This window comes from Balearica regulorum, chromosome 24 (genome assembly GCF_011004875.1).
Source record: "Balearica regulorum gibbericeps isolate bBalReg1 chromosome 24, bBalReg1.pri, whole genome shotgun sequence".
In the NCBI taxonomy this organism is placed as follows: Eukaryota; Metazoa; Chordata; class Aves; order Gruiformes; family Gruidae; genus Balearica; species Balearica regulorum.
Genome location: NC_046207.1, coordinates 7,416,559 through 7,442,489, shown reverse-complemented (window position 1 = coordinate 7,442,489; position 25,931 = coordinate 7,416,559). Strand labels below are relative to the sequence as shown.

The 25,931-nt window shown below is 42.3% G+C and overlaps 1 protein-coding gene across 20 annotated transcripts in view; it reads left to right on the top strand.

Moving 5' to 3' along the window:
* TANC2 (tetratricopeptide repeat, ankyrin repeat and coiled-coil containing 2) overlaps positions 1 to 25,931 on the top strand; it is a 248,943-nt gene that overhangs the window by 140,582 nt on the left and 82,430 nt on the right. For all 20 annotated transcript variants that reach the window (XM_075775485.1, XM_075775496.1, XM_075775498.1 and 17 more), the window contains 3 exons: positions 466 to 614; positions 6,932 to 7,118; positions 19,977 to 20,240. In XM_075775485.1, coding sequence (XP_075631600.1) covers positions 466 to 614; positions 6,932 to 7,118; positions 19,977 to 20,240 — 600 coding nt within the window. The remainder of the gene's footprint in view (positions 1 to 465; positions 615 to 6,931; positions 7,119 to 19,976; positions 20,241 to 25,931) is intronic.

Here is a 25,931-nt window from a genome sequence, read left to right as displayed (position 1 = left end):
AACCACTTGGTAGCGCAGGTCGGCTGCTCTGCGTCTCGTGGAGTGCTTTTGCATGTGTGGCCTTGGTTTCTCTGTGAGTAACTTAGGTAGTTTCTTCATGAGAGAAGAGAAGGAGCGCTCTCCCTTCTCCGTTGTTGGTCCAGGAAGTCTCATTTCCCGGGTGGTGCTGCTGGTACAGGGGCGGCTGTGTTTGCTTCCGTGGGAGGTGCTGGGAATATAACGAGCAGTGAGGGGCGGAATCACAGCTAACGTTAGAAGGAACGTGTATTGACAGCTGGAGCAATGCATAACCTAAAATTAATGACCAGCGTGGAATGTTAAAACAGACTTGAAAAACATGAATAACCTGAAAACCCGGATAATGACATTGCAGCATGAAAAGTTAGCGGTGTTTTGTTGGTAAAAACACTGAGCGGTAGCCAAGGCAAACAATTCCTGTCTAAATCTGTTTTTCTTCCTGTTTAGGTGATACCGAGCAGGAGCTGGGACCCCCTCCATCCGTAGATGAGGCAGCAAATACACTCATGACTCGCCTGGGCTTCCTCCTCGGAGAGAAAGTGACGGAGGTACAGCCAGGGCCGCAGTACAGCATGGAGGTGCAGGACGAGAACCAGGTACGACGCCTCCAGTCCTTCCTGCTTGTACAGCAGTCGCTGCACGGGTTATGATCCAAACGCAGCGTGTGAGAGAGCAGTTATGTTCTAACGATATGGCAGCTGAGTGTCTCATAATGGTGAAATAATTGTTATGAGGTAAAAGGTTGTATCTCCTCGTTAAACGGTGAATCATCATTACAGCACAGCAGTACGTTTCAGGGATCAGCTGCCACTGTGTGAAACAGCTTCTGTTGTTTTTCTGTTTCTGCAAATGTTGTAGGAGTGGGTAGCGTTTCTAATCAGATTATAGTGACCAAAATAATCTGTACTGCCGTGGCATCTTATATGCAATATTTCAAAAGTACTTTAGCGATGTTACATAAAGGCTCACGGTTTTTCCAGAAAGTAGAGGTAAGTAGTAATAGCCTGATTTTACGGATAGTCACGGGTTTTGCCCATGTTTGCTGAACAAGGTGATTTCATGCTTGAAAACAGATACAGAAAGCAAATCATAAAATCTTTATTGTAATGGAGTTTGTTACCTCCCTTCTGGCTGGCTGAAAAGCAAAATAGCAAAAAAGCTCAGGGCTACAATGTAGATTTTGTGGAAACTGCCTGAGTTTCTTTCTTCTTCCTTCTCCTCAAGCCTGGACAGTATCCCCACTCCAGCAGTGTTGGTGAGATGAAACTAGGAGACAGGTTTTTTCCTTTTTTTTTTTTTTAATTGACTCCATCCTGGGGTCTATCGGTCCCACGCTGTAGACTGAACCAAAAGGGTTTTGATCTTCTGCATGGGCTAAAGTATGGTTGAGAGCCAAGAAGTGTGTTTTTGTAAAGTTTTTGCCTTTAACATTTTCATTAAGCTTTTAACACTTTCATTCAAATTTTTATGCAAGTTGTGGTGGATTTGAAATGTACTTTACTATACATTGTGCCAGAAAATGTACTTCTAACAGGCACCTATTTGAACTGAATACTTCAAAGCCAAGCAGAGCTTTCTACTATAAATGGTTCCTTTTGTTATTGCCTTTTGACAAAAATTAAAATCCCGTCTTTTCTCTAAAGCAAAAGATGTCTTTGGAGAATAAATAAAAGAAAAATCTAAAGAGAAACAGCAGAGAGTTGTCCTCTAAAATAGATTGATATCTTGGGCTGTGTGCTAATTTTTGCATGAAAAAGTTTTACAGGGCCTTTGAATGGTATTCATGTGCTGGGGAAGATAAAGAGAGGCTGGTTCCTCAATTACCAAGTTAATTTTTTTTCTTTCTTTGTGACCATCTCCTGCTGTCAGCGCTTGCCTAGAATCGCGAAGTACTTGAGGTTAGAAATGACCTCTGGAGGTCATCTCATCCAGCCGCCTGCTCAAAGTTGGAGCACATTGCTCAGGCCTTGTCCAGGCGAGTTTTGAAGATCTCCATGGATGGAGAATCAACAGGCTCTCTGGGCAGCCTGTTCCAGGGCTTGATGACTCTGATTATAGGAGTTTTGACTTTTACCTAATAGAAAATTTCCTTACTACAACGTGTGATGATAGTGTCTTGTCCTTTCCCTTTGCACTTCTGAGAAGAGCATGGTTGTGTCTTCTCTACAAGCCCCTGCAGGTGGTGGAAGCCTGCAGCTATCCCCAGATGCAGTTTAGGCATCTCTTCTCCAGGCCGAATGAACCTTCTCCATCAGCCTCTCCTCCTATATCATCAGCTCTAGCCATCTAACGGTCTTGGTGGCCCGCCTCTGACTTTTGCCATCTACCACCTGCCACTGGCTGTCTTGGGACAGGAGCCACGCACAGATCCTGCCCAAGCTAAAGCTGCTTCTGGATTGCAGCAAATCTTCTGAAAGCCTCTCCAACTCTCCTTCCCAAATTGAATTCCTTCAGCTGCTCTACTTAGTGTTGAAACTCATAGAATCATAGAATGGTTTGGGTTGGAAGGGACCTCAAAGATCGTCTAGTTCCAACCCCCCTGCTGCGGGCAGGGACACCCTCCACTAGACCACGTTGCCCAAAGCCTCATCAGTAAAATATTTATGGGATTTGCAAAGATTAATTCTTCCATTAATCATTGATTAATTAAAATCTGATTGAGACTTCGACTACTAATTTGCACTTGAATTTAAAAATGAGTACAATTTTCTAGGTTTTAATGCATTAATATATATGGCCTGGGCAAAGAAAACGTTCTTTGTATCAAAAGCTGGGACTTGGCTACTACTTGTTATTCTGACCATGCTTTGCCTTCTCAAGCGAGAAAATAATTATTTGCAATCTCACCAATGCTTGAGCTAAAGTGAAGATAAGGAATAGAGGTGTTTTCACTAAAACTGCCCCGATCTGTAAATCGGCACATTGCATTTTCACTCAGTTGCCTTATTTTGAATATGTCAAAGGATATATTCTCTAATCCAGATTGCTGTGAAATTGCGTGTTTTATGTGCTGTCTCTTTCTTAATCATGCTTCACTTAATGAGAGATCACAAATGCTGAAGAATAAATTCTTTTTCTCCTACTTTTTGGGAGACTATTTTTTAACTCTACTGGCTGTCAGAGAAGCGCAAAGGACAATGAGACTGTGACAGAACAGTTTAGTTTTTCAAAGCTTAGTGAAAATGTGACAGATGAAACAGCAGCAATAATAATACAGAATGTTCTGTCAATGGAAATTTATATTTAAAACTTGCACAGAGGAACATTTTTCTATATCAATACAAAAATAAAACATGTCAATCAATGCCAAGTGATATACCATGTTATTTAGTAATTTCCAGTTGCAAGGAGCTTCTCAAGAAGCTGTATTGATAACACTACAAATAAAAGAACTTATAATGGCACTTCATGAAACAGTGGTGTTATCAGCTGAAGGGAAGATGAGTGTACGATTCTTATACTGAATTTTAATTTGCATTAAAGCATTATTTTTCTGTGTTTTAAGGTTAGCGGATGTTATTTTGTTAGTACTGAGATAAGTTTCAGGAGGGATTTGTTTAAAGTAACAGCTGAAAAAATCTCACCATAAAGAATTTGTAATAGTAGTAATGCTTCACGTTCTGAAAGATCCCAAATAGGAGCAGATTAAATTTTAGGTGCTGTAGTATGAGACTGGAAGGCACCTCTGGAGATTGTCCAACCTGCCCGCTTGAAGCAGGGTCAGCTCAGAGCAGGTTGCTCAGGACCATCTCTGCTTGGGTTTTGAATATCTCTGTATCTCCTATGTCAGGTGCTCCAGTCCTTCAGTCGTCTTTGTGGTCCTTTGCTGGACTCCCTCCAGTATCCCCATCTGCTTCTTGTACCGGGGAACCCAGACCTGGGTGCAGCACTCCCGGTGTGGTCCCACCGGAGCTGAGCCGGGGAGAAGCATCACCTCCTTTCGCACACCGGCATCGCTCTTCCTAACGCAGCCCAGGATGCTGTTGGCCGCCTTTGGACCTCAGAAATAATCTTACCTTAAACTTCGCGCAGTTCGTTGTACTGTCAGTGAGTTAAAGAAAATTAATATTGGAAAAAGCTAATTTGATAACTCAGGTGTACTGATGGAGTCCAAGTGGCTGTGATAAATCAGAAGAGACAGTCCCACTGTAGTGGGTAGCTCAGTGAAAACATTTGCTTGATGCATAGCAGCGATCCAAAAAGAGCCCCATGTTAGGTTATATTAAGAAAACCATAAACCCCGGTAATTTTAAGGGGAAAGCATAATGGAATATTGTCACTGCATACTGACACACAAGTAGTTTTTAATTTCACCACTAGAATTAATGAGTTAGAAATAATTTTGCAAAATTAAAAACAGATTTACAAAAATCAGTATGGTATTTAGACATCTGAAAAGATTGCAGTATGAGAAGATGAAAAGGGTTCATTGAGAGAGAAGGCGCGTGACGGGTGATGTAACAAATGTGTGAAACCAGAATATACAGGGAGCCAGAATTTATAGAGCAGTCAGCTTGCCTGCGATTCCTGGAAGGCTCTGGGGGAAAAAAAGAGATGTATTTGTAAGTACCTAGAACATAAAAGAATGGAAAATAACAATAACTGTGATCCACTAGTCGCACCACAAATTGGATGAGGAGAAAAAAGTGTTGGTTTGCTTCTCTTGAGTGCTTCAAGAGTCAACGTGGTGGCAGCTGTCTCATTCACTGGTGTGGAATATTTTATGCGGATACCGGAGGGAGATTATAAATTATCATGGAAATACTCGCACGGTTTAGTTTCTCCTGTGTTGCAATCTCGCTATTTAACGTAAAAAAACATGCCTGTGGAGCTGTCGTATTAGCACTCCATCCCTGGTTTGTTGATGTGCTAATCCACGTTAAGGGCACTCTGTAATTAAGTTAAGATTGATGCGGCACGCTGGCGTGAAAGCAAAGGCGTGGGGCGGTGGAGGGGGATGCCTGCCTCGGCGCAGCCCCATCCCACCGCTGGCAGGGATGCTCTGTTTCGCCTCGAACGCCGGGGTGGTTATGCTCCGAGAAAGGATTTTTACAAGCCCCATTGGGATACCCTGGACAAATTAGATCATTTCCCAGTAGCTACACATCGGAGCTGCCTTCTAATTTAAAAACCAGTAAATATTTCACATGTTCTACTTAGAAAAGTCCATCCCAGGCATTTTTTTCAGCTTCAAGTGTAAAATAGAGAGGAAGAAAAAAAAACTTTCACGTCAAACCTGTTCTGCAGTTTGCAAGCGTGATGCTCTCCATGGTCACCTTGGGTTCAGATGACATGGAAAAGGGAATACAAATTCATACAATTATTAGGGAAGTATTCACACAGAATAAAAGAAATCTCATTTAAGTAAATTCCAAATGGGGAATTAACCTCTGCTATTCCTTCCTTGGGACTAGTATCATTTTACGATGAAAAAACCACTGTCCACAGAGGCTAGCTACAGAAAACAGCAGCAGCGCGAGAGATGATGGCGTTCCACGGCGTCCCCTGAGCAAGGAGGAGACAGGGTGACCTCCTTGCTGCAGAAGCTGAAAAGACAAATTTCAGAGAGGATCACATGCTCAAAAGCCCATTTTTTTCAGTGCTGACCTTGTACATCCTCCTGTACTCAGGGGGAGATGGATCGCTGGCCTGACCCACCGCGGGGGTCCTCTGCTCCTCTGACGCCCACACCGCGAACAGCATGCAGGGTCTGGGGTTAGTTTTGTGGAAGGGAACTATTGAAGTTGCCGTTTTTAAAGTGATTTCTGGATGATTGCTCTCAAGTACAGTGTAAGGGTGATTAAGTTGCTATGTTGGGTCAACAAGAGCGTCTTCCCAGCGTTGTGGTGGGTGAGCCATCTCTTGCACTTGCCCTCCTCCGGTGACTCTGCGCAGCAGTGTTTGGTGCCTGCACACACTCCGGGACGTATCTCTGGAGAGGAGGACCATTTGCCAGGGAAGCTTGTGTGTGCAGTAGCCTGTGGTTAAAACAAGGGATCTGTCTTGTATCACAGCTTGTCTCAAATTGAATTCAAGAATGATTTTGTTTTCTTAACAAACAAATCTCTCTGCGCAGCATCGGATGTATAAACTCTCCCAGGCTTCTTGCACACAGCTTCTTATGGGGTCTTTCCAAAATAACTTTTAAAACACCATCTTTTTTGTTCTGCTGCATTTTTTGTTTTGTTCTGCCTTTGGAGAGCAACATTTTCCCTATTGTGGTTTTGATTTTTTTAAACTTTATCTGGTGGAGAAAGCACGTCTGGGCAGGGAAGAGCTGTCTCATATCTAGAAAAGGGATTTGGAGCTTCCTCTCTGCAAGGGTGTAAAACCGCTGTTGTTTCTCTTGAATGGAGGAAACATTTATAGAGCAGAATAGAAATTGCAGCCCCACAAAGGTTTCTGAGCAGACGGAAATGGCTCAGAGGTCTTTGTAGGATTTCCTGTATATGATGTTTCTTGCCCTAAGGTGAGATCATGCCATATACCTACCACCCTGGAGATCTCTGCTTAAACAGAGGCACAGAATTCAGCTCACTGTATTGTAATTTTTGTTTGGGGTTTTTTTTTTTTTTCAACTTTCAGTTCAAAGTTAACAAAATTGTCTGTATTCATAGTAAAGTATAGAATCAGGCTTTCAGTAAATACCACTTTATTTATGTTTCCTGTGTTTCCTACTGAATGTGGAAGCTGCAATCTGTTCTCTTTAAGGAGTGAAATATAAGCAAGCCCAGCATCTCTGTGTTTCCCACTGATGTTGGGTGGCACAGTGGCCACTTTAATTTTGAACAGTGAAGCACTTTTTAACTTTGCCATACAAAGCACATCCTCCAACTTGAGCTAGAGGACGACTTTTTTCCCCCCATACTGACTGACTGCGGTGAGTGACATGTTCCTGGTTCCTGTTTTGCAGAGCTCGGCCGTAACGCAGCGCATCAGCCCCTGCTCCACGCTGACCAGCAGCACCGCCTCGCCGCCCGCCAGCAGCCCCTGCTCCACCCTCCCGCCCGTCAGCACCAGCGTCACTGCCAAGGATTGCACCTACGGCGCCGTCACCAGCCCTACCTCCACACTGGAGAGCAGAGACAGCGGTATCATAGGTGAGTGAGGTCATCCTCCTCCCCGCTCTACTGCGAAGCTGTCGGCTGTGTTGGTTTCATAAGCGTTATTTGAGGTAATAGATGTGCGTGTGCTGATTAGTGGAATGGTTTTGCATTGTTCAAATTAATACTGCAGTGACCAAGGTGAATTTGTACCCCTCCGTCTTCTATTCGTCACAGGTAAAACTACACAGAGTTGGTGAAAATTGGGATAGATGAGGTTGGTGACTACATTATTTGATGCAAAGTTTTGGAACTTGTTTAAATGGTGAAAGAGGAAGAGTTTTATCTTTCTTCCTCTATTTTTGCATGCCATCTTCACCTTTTTTCTTCTTGCAATCTTTCTTCCCAATGCATTTTTGCCTCCTTTAATTCTAGTGAGGTTATTGGGGTTTTTTTCTACCAAGTTTTTCTGTTGTTCTGTATCCTCTCCTTCAGCTACTGCCCATTTATCAATGTGGATTTGCTAATTTAGAGAGACACAAGCTTTTTGGTCGAATAGGAAGATGGGATGGTCTCAGTGCCAGGCAATGGCTGTTATTTGGGGCTGCCATCCCCACCTACTACCTCAAGTAATTTGAGAGGCATCTGTTTTTTCAGCATTTTCCTTCCCTTCATTTCCATTTAGTCCACAGCCACTGTCCTTTGATGTCAGAGGAAAGAGAATGGATGATGGCATCACATTCATAGTTCAAATACTGTTGGATTATATTATTATAAATATAAAAGACTGATTATCTTCTGCGCCCCATGACTGTTAATGCCACCTTATCAGTGACTCCGTGCCTCAGAAATGACTACTTTTCTTAAGCTCAGCCTTGGGCAGGATTAAATTAACAGAAATTTCAGTGAATTTCTGTAGCTGCTGTAGCAGATTTTTCATTCAAGTGTAAAGGATCTTGAGAAAATAACATACACAGATGAATTTCTGTTCAGTAACTATAAAGGGACAATGGGAGAAGAGTAATGTCCATGTAACATCAGGCAGAACGGTCCTCACTTGGTTGTCCTTGCCACATCTTTTATGTTGAACATTTCTCCAGCTAAGAAGATTTTACTTTAGCAAAAGTTTATGTAGTGCTTAAAAGAAAAAGAAAGGAATGTTGATAATTTAGGGAGTTTAGTTGTACTAGTGATTAGTATTTTGCTTGGTTGATCAGGAAATCTGGGCTTAGTTCAGCTCCTGTATGCCACAGCAACCTTTGTAGCACTTCTGCCTGCGTGATCTTAAAATGCAAATATGTAAGCTATTCTGAGCTGCATAGCGAAGTAGGTTAATGAATTCTGGGAAAAGTCACTGCAGTACCCCGCACCCTTCGTTCTCTGCTCACAATGTCCCACGATCAGAGCGTCGGTCTGCCCGACAGCAGTCCCTTGAAGCCTGGTTGGGCTGGAGGATCACGGTGAGTAGAAGTGGACGCTTGATTCTGGCTGGGTCCTGCCTCTCGGCAGAGCTGTGAATTAAGCCTAAGACTTGAATGAAGCCTGATGTGGAGCAGCAGAATCAGCAGAAATGTGCCTGCTTTGCTTTTACGAACTGCTCTTACTGATGAGATTTGTCAGTGCTCGTCTGGCCCTTGTGGGTGGTGGGCAGGTGCCAACCTGGAGGTGATGGAACTGTAGTAGTTTCTTGTCCATGTGAGAGCCAGAGGAGGTCTGGGTGGCCTTGGGGCATGCCTGTGTGCCAGAGGAGCGTCAGCATGATCCCGACTCCTGACACGATAAGACATTGAAGCTCGTTGCTCAGACTTTCTACCCTAGCCTTTTTTCAGGAGGTCTATAGTAATTAATTTTTAAGTCTGAAACATTTTTTTTTTGCCCCTCACGAGGAAGATTCTCTCTTAGAGGTTCTTCTGTTTGGAACTTAGATTTTTCTGTGGAAACTTTGGAAAATAAAAGAAGGTGGCTTATCCCAAGGCTGTGTTAATGTATCCCAGATGGAAAAGTCTTGCAAAAATACGTTCGTGTGGAGTAGGGGAAGCACTTTTCAAGGCTTTCGAAAATCAAGGCTTTCCTCTGCTAGTGTTCGTACCCAAAGGAAAACAAGAGCCTCTTTCTCCCCTTCTTCCCCCCCCCCCTTTATTTTGACAATAACATTTTCAACACCTCCTTATTCTGGCATTTGATAGAAGCTGGGCAGCTGTAACAAGTTGTGGGGAAAACGGTCTTCTCCAGTCATACTTCCCAGCAGCAGCAAAAGTTAGGAGGTTTTCTGCTAAATCTGTTTTTCTGTACCTCCGCTGTCTTCTGCAAGCGTAAGGTCAGTTCTGAGGCTGTTTCACTGCGGGAGATGGATGCGCAGTTTGGTCATTACCCTCCTGTTGGGATGCGAATTGGGTGTGCGACAATTTTCGAAGGTGCTCTCTGCATGACAGCAATTCCCTGGAATTATTTTCACTACGGAACAGAGCAGACAAATTGTCCACGTGTAGGAAGCGAAGCCCACCTGGTGCTTTGCTCTCCCCTTTCGGAACACGTCGGCTCCTTTGTTTCAGGAGGGTCAGGGATCCGGTTTCCCTTTTGGTTGCATTCCTCGGTTATTGGATACAGATCTCTTTGTATGCATTTCCCTTGCTCATGGTTGTTCTCTGCAAAGATGACTGTAGTGACACAGCTTTTGGTCTGAGCAGCTTCACATGGTACCTCAAAAGTGTAAACTGGTTGGAGATTTCCGTGTCAAAATTACTTACGTTTTCGTGCCATTGTTACATGTAGAAAGACAGTAAACATTTTCCTAAGTATTTTGTTTCCTGAGTCATGATCCCTCCTGCTCCTCCCAAATAAGTGATTTAAACTATTAGCTCATTAGCTTCAAGAAGGTGTGTTTTTATAATAGGCAGCTCCAATACATTTCTTAGTCCTCTTGATAAAAGTTACGGTTTGGGGAAGATCTCTTGATTTTTGCCACCTATCAATTGTGAGCTGCAACGAATGTCGCCTCCAAATCTTGCACTCATTAATCGCCACCAAATTTAGTATTTTAAGAACACAGAGGGTTTAGCGTGTGTCCCAGAAGGTTAACGTGCTGTTTGTAAAATATTTGATAATTAGCCAAGGACAGAAAACAGTTAACCAAGGTGGGAAGTTGTTCCTTACACCATTATGCATAATTGCTTCTCTCCGTGTGATGTTGCTTAGCATAAAAGGGGTTTGTACATGTTAAGATCATTTTACATATCTATATTGCTAGACATAACATTAATTTGTCAAGGTTAAATCAGAGCATGGCTCTTTAAACTCCAAATTGACTGTGTTAGGAGCCTAACTATCCCCTGAGATGCATAGAGTGGGCGTCGTGGTGTTTTAATCTGGATGTAAAGGACCAAATTTAAACCAGTCAAGTTTTCTCTGATGACTTGTCCTCTTGGAGTTTTTCCTGTCCATTTGTATGTCACCTTTTATATAATTTCAATTATTAGAGAACAAGCCAGTCGTATCTCTAATCTGCACAGCATAGGGGCTGTTTCATGCTTACTGATCACTTTAATAAATGCATCACTGGCTTAGAACAGACTTATTTTGAAATTTTAGATCAGTCTGAAAGGGAAGTTCAGTCTACTTAGGTTGAACAGGTAACAAAAACGTTGCAAAGTGTCCAGATCTTCCAATTCAGACACTTTTATTTGTAAAAGAAAAGAAATGGAGAAGAGGGAGGAGGAGAGAGGAGGCGAGCCAAGAGGAGAGATAGGAGCAAGTCAGCCCTTTCTCCTGGAAGCCACTAAATCCTTTCTGTGTAAAACAGAATGATTGGTGAAAATGCTGACCTGACTTTAACCTCTGAATAGCTTCCAGGATTTTTTGGCGCGCTCTATGTAAAAGCAGCCAACTGTTGATGTTCAAAATCTGCTACTGAAAAGAAAACTGGTTGAGAATCATGTGCTGCTGTGGGGGAACTTTGCACTTCACATCCCCGCAGACGTGGACTGGAAAGTTTTGCTTTGCAGAATATAAGAAAATCTCCAGCAATCTTATGCAAGCCTGTAAAACAAAATAGAAAACATTTCCTGCCAGTATATAAAGCTTACCCAAGCATGTGTGATGTTCAAGCAGCGCTCTATGTCATTTAGCAGCAGTCTCCCAGAGGTATTAAAAAATGACTGTTTTCCACGTTGAATCTTCCTGTAGAAGTGCTGTAATTTACTCCAAGATGAAACTGGGCCACCTTTTTCTTCATGTAAAGTCCTGTGATGATCTACACTGTGTTCCCCTCTTCATTGTTAGGGGGATCATCTTGAGCAAGCACATAGGTATGATGTTAAAGCAACTTAAAGGGAAACCAGTGAGCTGCATAAATCCTCTTGCACCGCTGCCACAGTGATGTAGATAGGTCTAACACCGTGTGCACCAGTTGCCTTCACTTAAATTTTGTGGATTTTTACAAAGAAGAATGACATGTAAAGGATCCCTGTCCCCTCCTGGAGTCCACTCTAGCTTTTTTCACATTCTTTTTTTGCTGTTTTTTTATTTAACTCTGACTCCTGAGCTTTTGTCAAGTTGCAGCTTTCTGCAGATTTATGTGTTCGTGGGTTAAAAATAGGTTTGTTAATAAATTCATGTAGAGTGCATGCTAAGCAGAAGAGATGCTGCTGACAATAAAACAAGATAGATTTGTTTGCAAGTTTAGCTGCTTTGAGAAGGGAACAAAGAGCAGCTTGAAAGGCACATCAAGATAAATTTAACTCAGGTTAAATATTTTTATGATCTTACAGCTAAAGCATTTGAATTCTGACATTCTCATCAGTATTATGAAATGCTCTGTTAATAATGAATAAGATTTCTAAGAATTACAGATCTTTTTTAAAATCGAGCCAGCTTGCATTTGGGCTCATTTCCCCAAAGGAGGAGCTCCCTGAAAAATGTCTAATATTGATGAATAATGAGTTTTCATTCACTAATGCACCTGCAGATTGCAGGTGACGGGGCTGAGAGTTTAGGAGGTGAAAAGGGAGGCTATTTATCGGGCGTGAGCAAAATTAGGTGGGGTCACAGAATCCCAACCACACGAAGTACAAAGGGACACCATCTCTGGATCCTGATTGAGTTCTGTCTCCATTTCATTAAAAGGACAAATTAAGCAGAAAGCGAACGTGTGTGTGTGCACGTGACATGATTCGTGGTCGATGTCAGAGGTGAGAAACCATGAGGTCACGACACAACCATTCTGCCCTCGCCCAGTTAAGGCACTGAGGCATCAGGGGTTGGGTTTGCCACCCAAATCTGGCCCTTCGATACTGGGCAGGTAATGGGTCAGCTGCGGGTCTTTGTTATCTGTCTTACTGGGGAAAAAAAGGAGAAAGAAGAGTGCTTAAAGCTGAAGGAAGCGGCACAGAACACATGTTATACTCCAACTGTGAAATTTGCTTCATAAACCTGAAGTCCAGTCCAGCCTGGTAGATGGAAAAAAAATTGAGTGAAAAATTGAAAGAAGGAATAAACTGAAAAGATGGATCAGAAGACAGCTAGAGGAAAATTCAGTGTTGTCAACTCCCACGGTGTTACTTTGGATACTGTGATAAGTGACTTTTCTTTAATGTTTTAGCTGTTGACGGCGTGAGATTAGAGGGGACTCTCAGCTTTTAAGAGCAGCAAGATTTTAACCTTCATGGTTAGGAAAAACTTCACAATGATCCAAGCTTGTCCAAAATGTTAATGCCGAGTCTACAAGGAACTTCCCTCCCCTCGTGCACGCTCCCCTCCCATGTGCCTCCTTTCTGCTTTCTTCTTTAAATCTTACAATTTTAAAACGAGTTTCAAGACTGTGGTGGACTTAGAAGAAGAAAAATTATCCCTGCGGATGCTGAAGGAGGAAAAAAAAGGTGAACTGGTGTTGAGGAGACAGGCAAAAATAAAGAAGGATCCGAACTGGTGAAAGGCGGACAATGCAGAGAGGGCACTGAAGCAAGAAGGCGGTGGGAGTCCATGTGGGGTTGAAGGGATGTGTGTACAGAACCTGCATCTTTTCTGAAATTTTAACAGCCCTGCTGTTAACACCCAGCAGTGAGCTGTCGCGCGCAGCGAGGTGCAGGTTCGCACAGCGTACGTGGTCAGGTTGGGCGAGGAAAGGAGCGTGCAGCTTATGGCCGCTTCTGCAGTTCGGTCAGCCCTTCTCCGTGATTCTAGTGCATCACGGTCGCAGAGACGTTACTCGAGACCTACGTGTGGTTCTCTAAGAGGGATATGGTGAAATAGTAGTATTTAGGAGCGTGGGGGGGAGGGTTATGATGCTTTGGTAAATCAGCCAACAAGATTCCTGCCTCTGTATTAGATTTGGAACCTTTCTAACAGGTTTCTTTAAAGTTTACCATAGCGAACTGTGCTTAAAAACATTCATTACCTTGTTTCTGCAATTTTATAAACAAACTAAAGCTTTGCTGATCTTTCTGTCTGGGGAGCGGGGTATTTGCAGTGAGTTGTGCTGACGGTGGGGGTGTCTCACTGTGTCGAAAGGCTGTTTTACCCGCGCCTTACACCTCTGGTGTGGGTAGCAGGCAGGCACGAGCCCTTCAAGGCATTCCTACCGTTCTTCATCCCGCCTGTCAGCGGTGCAGCAGGGAATTCAGATTTAGAACAGAATGAATATAGGGTCAGCATGATGCTACTGTCAGGGTATTTTTCATTATGTTTCAAGACCTTTTGTGTACTTACCGTGATTTATAACAGCTCAAGGCTTGAAACAGAAATGGGTTTACCTGTTTAATCTGTCTTTCTTACAGGATTGTTTATATGAATTAAGCCAGTGATTTTTATTTCATATTTCCCGTTTCATACCAGTGTTATAACAGACGTTAAACATGTACAGAGCAGTGTGGATTTTGACCTCAAGCAGGGCAGAATTAAGGTTTGGGGGTTGGTTTTTTTTTTTCATGGAGCAGCTTTAAACTCACCAGCTGATGGTGTTGAGCAGAGAATAATGTTCTTCTGAAAGCACCAAGTGCTGCAGGGGCCGTTGGGGCATGGGTTGTGTGTGACTGCCCGAGGCTGCCCTCTTCCCTCAGGAAAGGTTTGGGCTTATGCTTTCTGCCTGCCAAATTTTTCTGTTTGGCAGCCGAGCTCCCTGGAGCGGTCTGGGGTGACACAGCTATATTTAGGTGTAACCTTCTGCGGCTGACTTTATGAAGGCTTATGTAGATTAGGGTAAAAAATTTATTTTACTCCTTACCAACTCATACCTGTTAGCTAGGACATCTCTAATGCGATAAGGCAAGTCATGTTGTAGTATGTTCCTGGAGACGAGTGAAATGAGGTTAACTTGCAGAGTTTGCATGAGGTTTTTTTAAGTACCTAATTTCAGTGCAACATATGAAGCTCGCTACTTTGCTGCAGTTATTTCTTTAAAGCAACAAAATCCCTATTTCCTATTTGAGACATTATAAATCTTTATATATAATTAATGTTACAGCTGTTGGTCATCATAAAGAAGTAACTATAGAAAACTACTTTCTCCTGCAGTTCCATCTCAAAGGTGAATGTAAAGGTTGATGTTTTCCAGGCATGATCTCTGCCTCAAGGAGAATTGGATGGGATGGTGAAAATCCCCTCGCGTGTTTGACTCAAGACAAGTACAGTTGAAAGCCTCATGCTCCAGGGCATAGGCCAGCTTGCAACTAAATGAAAAATAATATTTGCTATCCTGTAAATACATGAAACTCTTCAGGAAGCGTAGTGCTGGCTGCACTGACATCTACGGTCAGCTGTCTTGGCTGAACTGCTGCTGTGATACAGATCTGTTTTTTCCCCAAAGAAATAAAAATTTATACCATGTTACCTGCAAAAAGTTCTAATCAGAATGTTTCACCAAGGGAAATGAGACAAGTTGGAAAATGAAAGCTTAACGTAAGCAAGACCTCTGCCAAGAAGAATGCAGGTGTGTAAGTCTTGGCTGCTAAAAGCAAGGCAGGACTGTAAAGTGACTCCAGCATCTCTGGAGTGTATCCCCTTCTGGCATCAAAGTCCACGTGTCTTCAAAGACGACCAGGCTGTGCTGCAGTGAGTGCTGTTACAGAGGGTGGTGTTGAAATCTTGTGGAAGGAGATGTGGCGAGTCCTCAGAGAAAGCCGCAGAGGGGATTGGAAAGGGGCACCGTGCTGCCTGCATCCTCTCCTTTGAGGGTCTTTACGTGTTGTTATTCATTACTGTGTTTTACAGCACTCACATGTTTTAGATGTCTCAAATTCTGTCTGTGTTCATATGAAATAGTGTGAGGCTGGAGATACGTGTACACACACACACGTCTATATTTATATACACGCGGTATTCCTGTAGTGCTACAGAGAACCTCATGTTTCTGCACGGCTGTCAGGTTTCTCAGGTTCAGTATGTGACTTGCATAGCTGCCCCCATCTTACCCCGTCCCCTGCAATAACCTTCTCCATGCCTCTACGGGGCAGCGACATCTCTTCTGCTCCCCACAGCCGCCGGCACGCACTGTGGCCTGTGTGATCGCAGCCCACCGGCTCCAGTGTAGCACAGCCCAGGCACTGCGATGTTCTGCTTTTTTCACCAGGGTTGTGCTTTCCAGCTGGATTCAGCAGCGAAAAGAGCTTCTTGTAAACGCATGTTCTCCCACGGCATCTCTGCGACCCTTCTCGCATCACGGTGTGTTCCTGTCGTGGCAGCCCCAGCTTAACATGTCCCATCATGTAATGTGATGCGCTGGGTATCATCTGTTAGAGACTCTGGGTTGAAAGATCTGCCTCTCAGCAGGTGGCTTAAGGCAAAAATTCCTCCTCTTTGAACTGATGATCTCAAACCCATCATCTTTCCAAAATTTAGAGCACACTATCTGTTAAGAGATTGCATTTGTTTGAGATTTTGGTTGATCAGGTATCCATGGGTTTAAAAATCATAGAGCTATAGAATGGTTTGGGTTGGAAGGAACCTTTAAAGACCATCTAGTTCCAACCTCCCTGCTGTAAGCAGGGACATCTTCCACTCCTAGCCCGGGTTGCCCAAAGCCCCATCCAACCTGCCCTTGAACACTTCCAATGATGGGGCATCCACAACTTCTCTGGGCAACCTGTGTCCTACCACCCTCATTGTAAAAAAATATTCATGGGACCCAGAAGAGATTTTCTGGCAATATCTGAAGGACCATTTGGGGGTTTTTTTGAAACCTTGTATTAAGAGATGCCACAGTCATGTTCCAGCTTTCCAGTGGCTGCAGCCTCTTTTAGTGCTGGCACAATTTAAAAAATATAATGTAAAATTGGGGTCTGTTGGGACCTTACATCGTTGGGACCTCCTTTCTGCAGGCCATCAGCTGTGTTAGCCAGTCATCGTTATTAATCATAGAGCAAAGAGATCTCAAAGGATGAGCACAAAATACTTGTTTTGTGGTTAGATGTTCAGTCTAACCAGAGTAGTAATATCAGAAGTAATCTTAACTCCAGAGTCAATTTTTAGTATGATCTGATATTCTGATGCTCCTCTGCCCTATTCTATGTGTACAAAAATCTGTTTGACGATAGAAGTATGGACAGCGCTGCCGTCGTGTTAGTTTGTAGCTGCTGCTTGTTTCAGTCGGCTTCTCTGCATCTGGATTAAGGCCCAGAATATTTTTAACATGTAGGTAAAATTTAGATATATTATGGATGCAACAGGAGTCCTGTTGTGGCTGTGAGTAGGATTCATCCTGAGGGTGGGTCTTCATTCCCCATGCAACCCTCTGAAGAGATTATTGCTGTAAAGCGCAGTTAATCCCCCTCAGGGGCCGGCGCAGGAGATGACGGGAAGATGACGGGGAGATGTTCTCACACACCCGAACCATGTGAGCACCGACCCTGTCCTAGAGTACCCTCTGCAGCTCTGGAAAGTTTAGGGCACAAAACTTGAAGAAATTGCATTATTTTGCAGATTTCCTTCTGGTTGTGGGTATTCATGGGCTTGATCCTATCGGGGGGCCAAGATGAAGTTCTTTCTGCCCAAGAAATAGAATTTTTTCAGTCGGAAGGGACCTACAGTGATCATCTAGTCCAACTGCTTGACCACTTCAGGGCTGACCAAATCTTTGTATACGAGCATTACCAACTTTTTAGCCCTGAGTGTCACACTGCATCAACCTTAGTTTGTGCAGATCATGTAAATTTTCTGAAATTAGCTGTTGCTTCACAAGTTTTGATGGTGGAGTTGTAATTTCTGAGCAACTCCCTGGGTCACGCCGTTTAGTTCTCCCCAGAGACGTGCTCCGCATGTCGGTTCGTGTTGCTGGCTCGTAGCTAGCCTTACGCTGTTGCCTTTTAAATAAAGTCAAAATTGGTTTGGTTTAAAATAGCTCATAGAAGAGATTAAGTCCATAGAGCAATCGCTTACAGCCTGTGTAGCAGCACTTATATCATCCAAGGCTGTTCAGAAGGTAAATTAATCCACAGGGAACGATCCTAAATACCTGATTCAATGAAGAGTTTGCACATAAAACAGCTTTAGTGTAAAACAGTGAAAATTGTTTAAAATGAACACAAATTGATGATTAGAAAAGCGGCCAGCAGGATTTATTATTTTTGTTGTTGTTGTTGCTTCATTTAGAGAAAACTTATTTTGACACATAGTTATTTTGGTTTTCCTCAGTTTGATGTATTGGAAGATGAGTGATTTCAGATGGTGATGTGTTTCTACACAGAATAATTAGACATATACTGAGATTTAAAATCAGTGTGTTTTAATGGATCAATTGATTATTGTTTTCTGTAAATAGACAACATGGTATGTCTAGCACTGCAGACCCAGACTTTGAAATGGAGATTTTCTAGAAAACCATTTCAAACGTATTTCTCAACATTAAACAATTTGAGGGAGCAAGAGAAATCTGTGAACATCTGTTTCTTGTTTTTGTCTTATTTTCCTGTGCTAGAGCGTAAATGTGTTTACCTGACAGCAAACCTATGTTTAAATGCCAGCAAGCAAATAGCGGTTCTTTGCAGTTGCGTGTGTTGGTTTTAAATTTCAAAATATGTTACAAGCAACTCTGTTTTGGAACGCTTGATGAGATAGGAGGATATTGATCCCCTTGCATGGACAAGAAGCCCAATCCTGAGTAATAAAATGGCAGAGCTAGGGGTGAATGTTGGTGGGATGGATAAAGAACAGGCACAGTAAGAATTACAGGTCTTGAATTATTTTTAACGATGATTTTGTGACTTTAGATGTAAGCAGTTAATTCTGGTTCCTATTATAATGTCATTTAACATTTATAATTAAGCCAGATCAGTCCTTGGACGTGGCAGTTCAGGGTTTTGCACTGGGGACAGAGTCCAGCAGTCTGCTTGGCACCTCGATGAGGAGAGCCATCCAGAGCCCTGGCTTTAGGGGTCAGCCCTTTCGTGTTTTGTCAGATCTATATGGGTATTTCTGAGAATTTAAATTGAATGCCTGATGTTGGGCAGTGAAATTATTCTTGTGCTCAACATGAAAACAACTGGCTAAAATATGTAGTTCTCTGCTTCTGGATGCATTTATTAAAACAAGTGAAATAACCCTTACCCATTTTTGATTAAACTGCATCCTCTTTCAGGTGCTCTTTGGCTGGAACTTCTGTTCTATGTTGCTTACTCTTAAAATTTGGTATAGAAAAAGCTTTAGCCTAAAAGCGTGTGAGTCTTTGGAGTAATTTACTGTTTGCATTTATCAATATAAAAATAAACATTGTGCTGTTTGTTAATGAGGCAGCATCTCCCTTGGTTTGGGAGTGGGCTTTTGTGAAGGCAAGGCAGCTGCCCCTGAGGAGACTTTACAAGAAGCGATAGATCCACGCTGTTTTTGCCCAGGGACAGATGGCTCAGAAATTAGCAGAGAATTTGGACTGGGAAAGGTATTTACCACAGCTAAGCGAAAATGACGGATTTCAGTGGATTTAGCAAGTGGATCTACAAGCACAGGGCACATCGGGGGCGTCAGCATATTCAGGGTTGAGTTGAATTTCAGGATTTTGCATAGCAGTGGAAATGTGTGTGACTGGGGCGATGAGAGATAGTGAGCTCTGGTTTGTGATCTCTTTTTTTTTTTTCCTTTTTTCTTATTTTTTCTTTCCCCCCCCAAGTTAGGGAGCAGGCACGTTTGACACGCTCAGATAATATGTGGTTTGGGCATCAGGACCTTCTCTCAATACCTAAGGGGTCTGGTTATGACCTTGAAGGAATATGTAGGAGACCAGAGACAAAAGGAAAGTCGACAGCCCGAAGGGAGTTACAGCCAGGGGATAACTGCATCAGAATTCAGAAGAGAAAACACCAATGAGATGATGGTCGTGGTGTGGATCAGTGTAATATTGTCACTTCCTAATGTGAAAGTCAATATAGCAACAATCCTGATCTGTAAAATGAAATATTATAAGGGAATATGTGTGGATTACAGTTAAAGCTTCATAAAAACCTGCTGTCAATCAAATGAGATACTGGGTTCGTTTCTGAACCAAACTAATCCATGGGAGCTGGTTGTTCATGGAAGGCAGGTGGGGGCTTTTCGGTGTCAGACATTGCAAGGTTATAAACTTCTGCGAACATCCCCTGAAAATGTGCAAATTAAAAGATATGAGGAGCGCTGATAATGTTTTTTCCTTAATAATTTCTGCTCTTTCTGGAATTGTGTATTTGAATGCAATGCTGCACATAATTTTTAATGCTCTTCGTAATTACAAATGGGTTTTAACAGTATGAGCCAAAACATTATAGCCTAAATGTTCTTTTAGAAGTAGTAGGCAGAAACAGTATCATTAAACTAAATTCCATAATCTCTGATGTATGTGAATGTGGAAAATATGATGAACATCATTTTTGGCTCTTGCGTTGCACAACTCGGTGTAGAGCAGCGTGTGTGCAAGCCATTCGTTCTTTGTTACTCATTTTGTTTATAATTTCTTCCTTCAAGCTACTTTGACAAGCTACTCAGAAAATGTGGAACGCACTAAATATGGAGGGGAAAGCAGTAAAGAACTTGGATCTGGAGGAAACCTGAAACCTTGGCAGTCCCAGAAATCCAGCATGGACTCCTGCTTATACCGCGTGGATGAGAACATGACGGCCTCCACCTACAGCCTGAACAAAATCCCGGAGAGGAACCTGGAGACGGTCTTGTCCCAGTCAGTGCAGTCTATTCCTCTGTACCTTATGCCGCGGCCAAATTCAGTAGCAGGTAAGAAATAAACGTTTTTGCCTTTAGGTCAGAACGAGACACAGTGCGTGCATGTCTCAGCCTTTTTCATGTTCTCGTTATCTGAAGAGAAATCTCCTTTTGGTAGTCATCATCATTAAGCGTGACAAAAATTGTGTTTTCATTTGTCTTATTGCTTCTAAATGGAAAATTCCTGTGGGGAAAACTGGTTCTGATGATATTTAATGGTTATTTCAGCAGTCTGTGGTCCCTTTTTTACAAAATTATACAACTATAAGATTATTGGAGAATATTTTTTTTTTTAAATAATTCTTTGCTGCAATGCGAATAATCTAGGGTTTAAAGTACCACATAATTCCAAAACATCATAGCCATTTCTACTATGTCAAAGGATTCATTGCAAGTAAAATCAAGTATCTGATCTTCTCTGAGGATCTTAAGAACTTTGGAGTTAAGAGAATTATGATACTTTCTCTCTAAAGAGGAGTTACTATGGATCCCATCTCTCTTGGTGGACTTTGTCCTGAAGATCTCCATGCACACGTGTGCACGCACTGGTTTGGCTTTTGCAGCATCTGGGATTTGCTAATCACTGAATTTTTTTTTTTTTCTTTTTGGCACAACATCAACTTTTTCTTCATTTAATTTCATGTTTCTGGGGTTAAACATTCTATTGCGTTGGTCGGTTGGTCAGTTGGTCTGCGTAGACGCATGGAGAAATACAGTCTTTGTCTTTTTGTGGAGTCCCTGCAGGGTTCTCCCGCTGGCTGGCAGCGTGAACAGTGCTCCACAAAGTCCGGACTGCATCAGCCTGGGTTATACATTGTCTGTTAAAACAGCATCTCTCGGCAGCCCAGGCCGCGTTCCATAACTGGATTAGATTTCCTTGTTAATCCCACTTCGGACTGCCACAGGCCTGAAAGCGATGTAGAAACAAGATTTTGTAGATGCTCAAATATGGGCACCCTAAGTATGGAGGTACAGCAACACATGCTGCTTGCTTATGTCTGAAAGACTAAAAGTCTGGGATTTCAGAATGAAAAGAGGGGATAGGAAAAAAGCGGGAAACTCTGCTTATGTAGCCTCGGTGCTTTAGGTTCATTTCTTATAAATGACACCTTATAAACACCTTCAAAAGAAAACGGGGTAGGCCAGGCACTGTACATTTAAATATGTGTGTATTGGTTTAATTGGCTTTGGAAGTTGTTGGCTTGCTTGATGCATTTGGTTTTTCTCTTGAAACATTATTTGCCTGTATCTAGCAAGATTCGGGAACACCTTTTCCTTCTGGATGATTTGGTTTTGTGGGGGTTTTGCTGCTTTTTAGTAGTGTATCAGCTAACACACTTCATGTCTCAGGATAAATCGTTGTAGTAGTAACTATGGACAAGAATACAAGAGTTGGCTTTAGTCTGTTCAGTCTATTCTTGGGGACCAATGCGTGGCAGCACTTAAACCTTGAGGCTTTTTTCTTTTTTTTACTTCAATTTTTAAAAAAAGTTCTCCCTGTATATTTTCCAAAATGGCACAAAAATGTTGGTTCTTACAGCGGGCATACAAACAGCAGTCACTGCCATGTAATACATCCCTTCACTCAGCCTGTGGCCTACAGCTGGAAGCAGTTCTCCCAACGCAGATTGATCTTATCTTGCACTTCCTTGCACAATATTTCTTCAAAAACAGTTAAAATGTCTTTTTTTTGTAAATACTTTCACTTGGAAAAAAACACTGGAAACTCTTGTGTACCTTAAAATGCCAAAGCGAGATGTTAGATTTGGTAGAGCACTTTGGGGTCTTGGGGAATGACAGAGATCCATGGGTTACCGTACATGTGATAGGAGGTTTTTTACAAGCCCAGTTGTGGGAGCACATATGGTGAGCAATACTGGGGGAGTTACTGGACGGAGTATAAAAGTCGTTAGGCAATTTTATGGAATGAAGTCAGAAGCAGCTGTGAAGGGCACTGCTGTCTGCCCGAGCAGCGAGCGTTGCCAAACAGACTTGGAAGAGAACGGGGAATTGTGCTGCAAAAGGGTCGGAGCAAATTATCCCTCTTGCAGTAGCAGGAGAACTTAAAGGTCTCCGTGTCGCACATAACTTACGGACAACAAATTGCTCACAGCTTGGCTGCGAGGTAAAGTGCTACTAATAAATGAGAAGAAAACTAAGCACAAAGTGAGCGTAGTCTCTATGCACTAATACCATGTTTGAGGAGAAAAAGACTTAAGGAAATTCAGGGACCAGAGCTGCTGGTTCTTTTCTCCTAATATCTTACATTAACAGCTCTCAGTTATATTTAAATTAGTGCCACCACACTGCACAGCCAGCCCTGTTAAAGCCAGCGGGGCAGCTCAGGCACTGAGTCCGTTCCACCTTCAAATTTCATCAAGTCTTTTCAAAGCTAAAAATGCAATTCAGCTCCTGAAATTGGTTTCGTGCACCATTTGCAGACTGTCTTCAGAAACACAGAGAGGAGCCCAGCCTGGCTCCGTATTGTCTTTTTTGTCTTTTGATACAGAAAAGGTAGTTTTGATCTCCATAGGGAGTCTTTTAAAGATCTTCTTACTGAGTTGGCATTTCTCTTGCACTTTTTTTCTCGCAAGTTGGTGGAGCTAAATATTCTTTCAGCATTTTTTAGTTATGTCTCTCTGGAATTCCAAGGTGGGTTTTTTTTTTTTTTTTACAATCTCAGGAGTTTTTTATATTTTCTAGATTATACTGTTTCCACCATTTTACTTATAAAGTCCCTATCAATTCAAAAAGAGAAGTAGTTCCTTCGATGTATCCCTCTTATCCTTGGAAGAACACTAGTTGCCACAGCACAGCCTGAGAAATTGAGATTTTCTCATCAGCTAAATTGCATAAAACGAGCTGGAATGAAACGGTTGTATAGCTTTCATCTTGGAAACTGAAGTGCATCCCACCCCGGCTAAACACAAGGAACGGTAGCCCTTCGTTGGATATCGGCCTTGGTTTCTCATAGCCTCTTGGAGAAGATTTACCTGGATTCACCGAAGATTTCTGATGTCATGTGTTGAGTGGCTTAGAATTTTACCAAAGTTACACCTCTGTTTAAAGGTCAGATGGCTGAATTTTCTGAAAAGCTTTAGCATAACTATTCAGCCACATTGGACATGAAAATAAGGGGAAAATGCAGTGTTTTGCTGGAGGTAAATTCCTGTACTCACTGCATTTAAGAGGTCCCAGCAACTCCAGTTTTGCCACTTGGGCGCAGCCGCCTTTCCTTGGTGTCACGCTGCTTTTGTTAAACCCCTCTTGAGGCTCTAAATTGGAGTAATCTTGTAATCTTGCTGACTTCAGTGATCTGAGACAGCTTCATTTACGTGATGATCATATTATTGGGGAAGGAGTTGCAACAATCAAGTTTAGTCCTGGTAGCCTTACACCTAACGCTTATTTAAAAGTTCCCTCTATTTTGGTGAACTCCATCCCTGACTATCTAAAATGTAGAGTATTATCAGATTAGAACCGCAGTCAGTCACATTAACTGGTATTTTAAATCATTTGCACGCAAGGAAGTGATTATATTTTCTGTTAACCTCAATGTTATAACTCGAATCCATTAATACACTTTTTTCTTTTAACCAATGTTATGTTATACTGTATTAATTTAATGGGGGAGACACCCACAAAAAAGCAAATGAAAAATTCTCTTTGTTCTTAGTTAAGGAAATTCCCTTCCTACGTAGTCACAATAAGGGAGTGTTGGGAGGTCTGTGTTACCTCTCCCAAACAGCCTTTGCAGTACAAAGAAACGTTCCATTCTTCCAGTGTTAACAGCAATTTTTCTTGCTGTGTGACATTCAGAAAGCATAACCCAGTAATCACCAGTTCTAACTGAAACCCCAAATCTCGAAGCTTTAAAAGAAGAAAAAAAAAAAAAAGAAAAAAAGGCAGGAAATGGAAGGGAAGAAAGAAGTGGAGTCAAGGTAACAAGTGTCCGTGTTAGAAAAAGCTCTGTATTTCACTGACACGCACAAAGCCAGGTGTAGACAAGCTGTGTTGCTGGCCTGAAGCAGTCGTGATGGCCATGGCAAAGGGTACAAAGCTAATCTGGAAATCGTCCATCGTGTTGATAGCAACAACGAATTACCAAAAAAGCAATTTAAATTCCCTTTTTTGTTGCATTTACCTGTTCTCCAGTGATTTGGGTGACAGTTTCAGGAAGCCAGTCAGGAGTTGGTAGCAAAATTCTTTCAAAAAAACCCACCCAAATTACAAAAAAATAAAAATGTGGTCTTTTCTTCTGTGTGGTGCTGACCTTTTTACCTGTTGGGAGACACGGTGTGTGCTCTGAAATGAGAGAGGGCTGCAATTTTTGAGAGGTTATGATCCAAGAAAAAACCCTATAAAAATAATCCTGGGTCTTCCAATAATTCTTTAAAATTCACTTTTACAGTTCAGTCCCATATGAATCCATTTGCTTTGCTGTTTTATTGTTCCCAGAAACTGAAAGCTTCAAGTGCGTTTTCTTCCTACCCCATCCCAGGCAAATACGCACGATAATTCATTTTATATACTTCAACATTTTTCCTACTAATTGTCAAAAGACGCTTGGCATTAAAGTTGGGCATTTGGATTTTTGAATGAACAGAAATTGATTAGGAAAGTTTACGTTTCGTGTACACAATGAAAGTCTCATTCTATTTCCATTACCCATGAAATGAAACATGAAATCTTGTGGGTTTTAGACCACATGCATGGTTTATAAGGTCTGTTTAAATGTTAATAGAGAATTAATGCCCTTACGTAATACCAGCTTCTCTCTTTTTGCTCATGGAGAATATAAAATAGCAACAAATAGATTATTAGTTATTAACTTTAAATTCTTTATCCATTAGAAAAGTGTATCTTTGAAGGTGATTTGCATAAATGCCTGTAAATAATGTCCTTCTGAGAACATAGTGCGCGGTGGTTGTCTCGGGGAGCATCCCGTATCCCAGTAGCTGGTCCCCTAAGGGTGTTTCTGGCAGAGATCTGAGTGTCTGGCAGACCTGCCTACCTCTGCCTGCACCGCACAAGGGCAAAAGCGCAAGCTAATAGTACAAGAAAGGTTATAAAAGGTGGCTTGAAAAGCGTGACTTCCAGAAGAGCAAATCTCTCTCCACCTAAGGTCAGAAAAATAGGAGGTCGAGCAGCAGTATTTGAGCAGGTGACGAAAGTGATTGGAAGAAACTGGTCACAAAAATGGGGTTTTTAATGTTGGGGTGTGTTCATATTTTCCTCTATCCTATGGTTTCCCTGGAAGAGTCTGGGAAAGGTCACATAAACCGGGCAAGAGCAGTGATCCAGTCTGGAGCGACCAACCTGAGAGATGTGAAATCGCAGTAAGACCCGTTGAAGACCACACGGGAGGAAGCAGAGCAGAAGCTTTTTAAGAATACCTTTAACTGCCCGAGGGAAAGAGAATGGATACAAAAATAGCACAGAGAGGAATGTGATGTTAAACGAAACGCACTGCAGCATGGGGAAAGGAAGCTCTAATGAGATCTGCTGTAGAGCGTGTGCTTTTCCACCAGCCCTGCGGTGGTAGCTGCGTTGCAATAGAACGAAAATTTGCACCTACCTTCTTTTTTTTGTTTTCATTATGGGGTATGGTTAAATGCTGAATTAGATGCAACTCTTCATATGAATTATTCCAAGGAGAGAGATGAAGTGAAGGTGTTTCAGATAAGCCCCAAAACTTAGTAT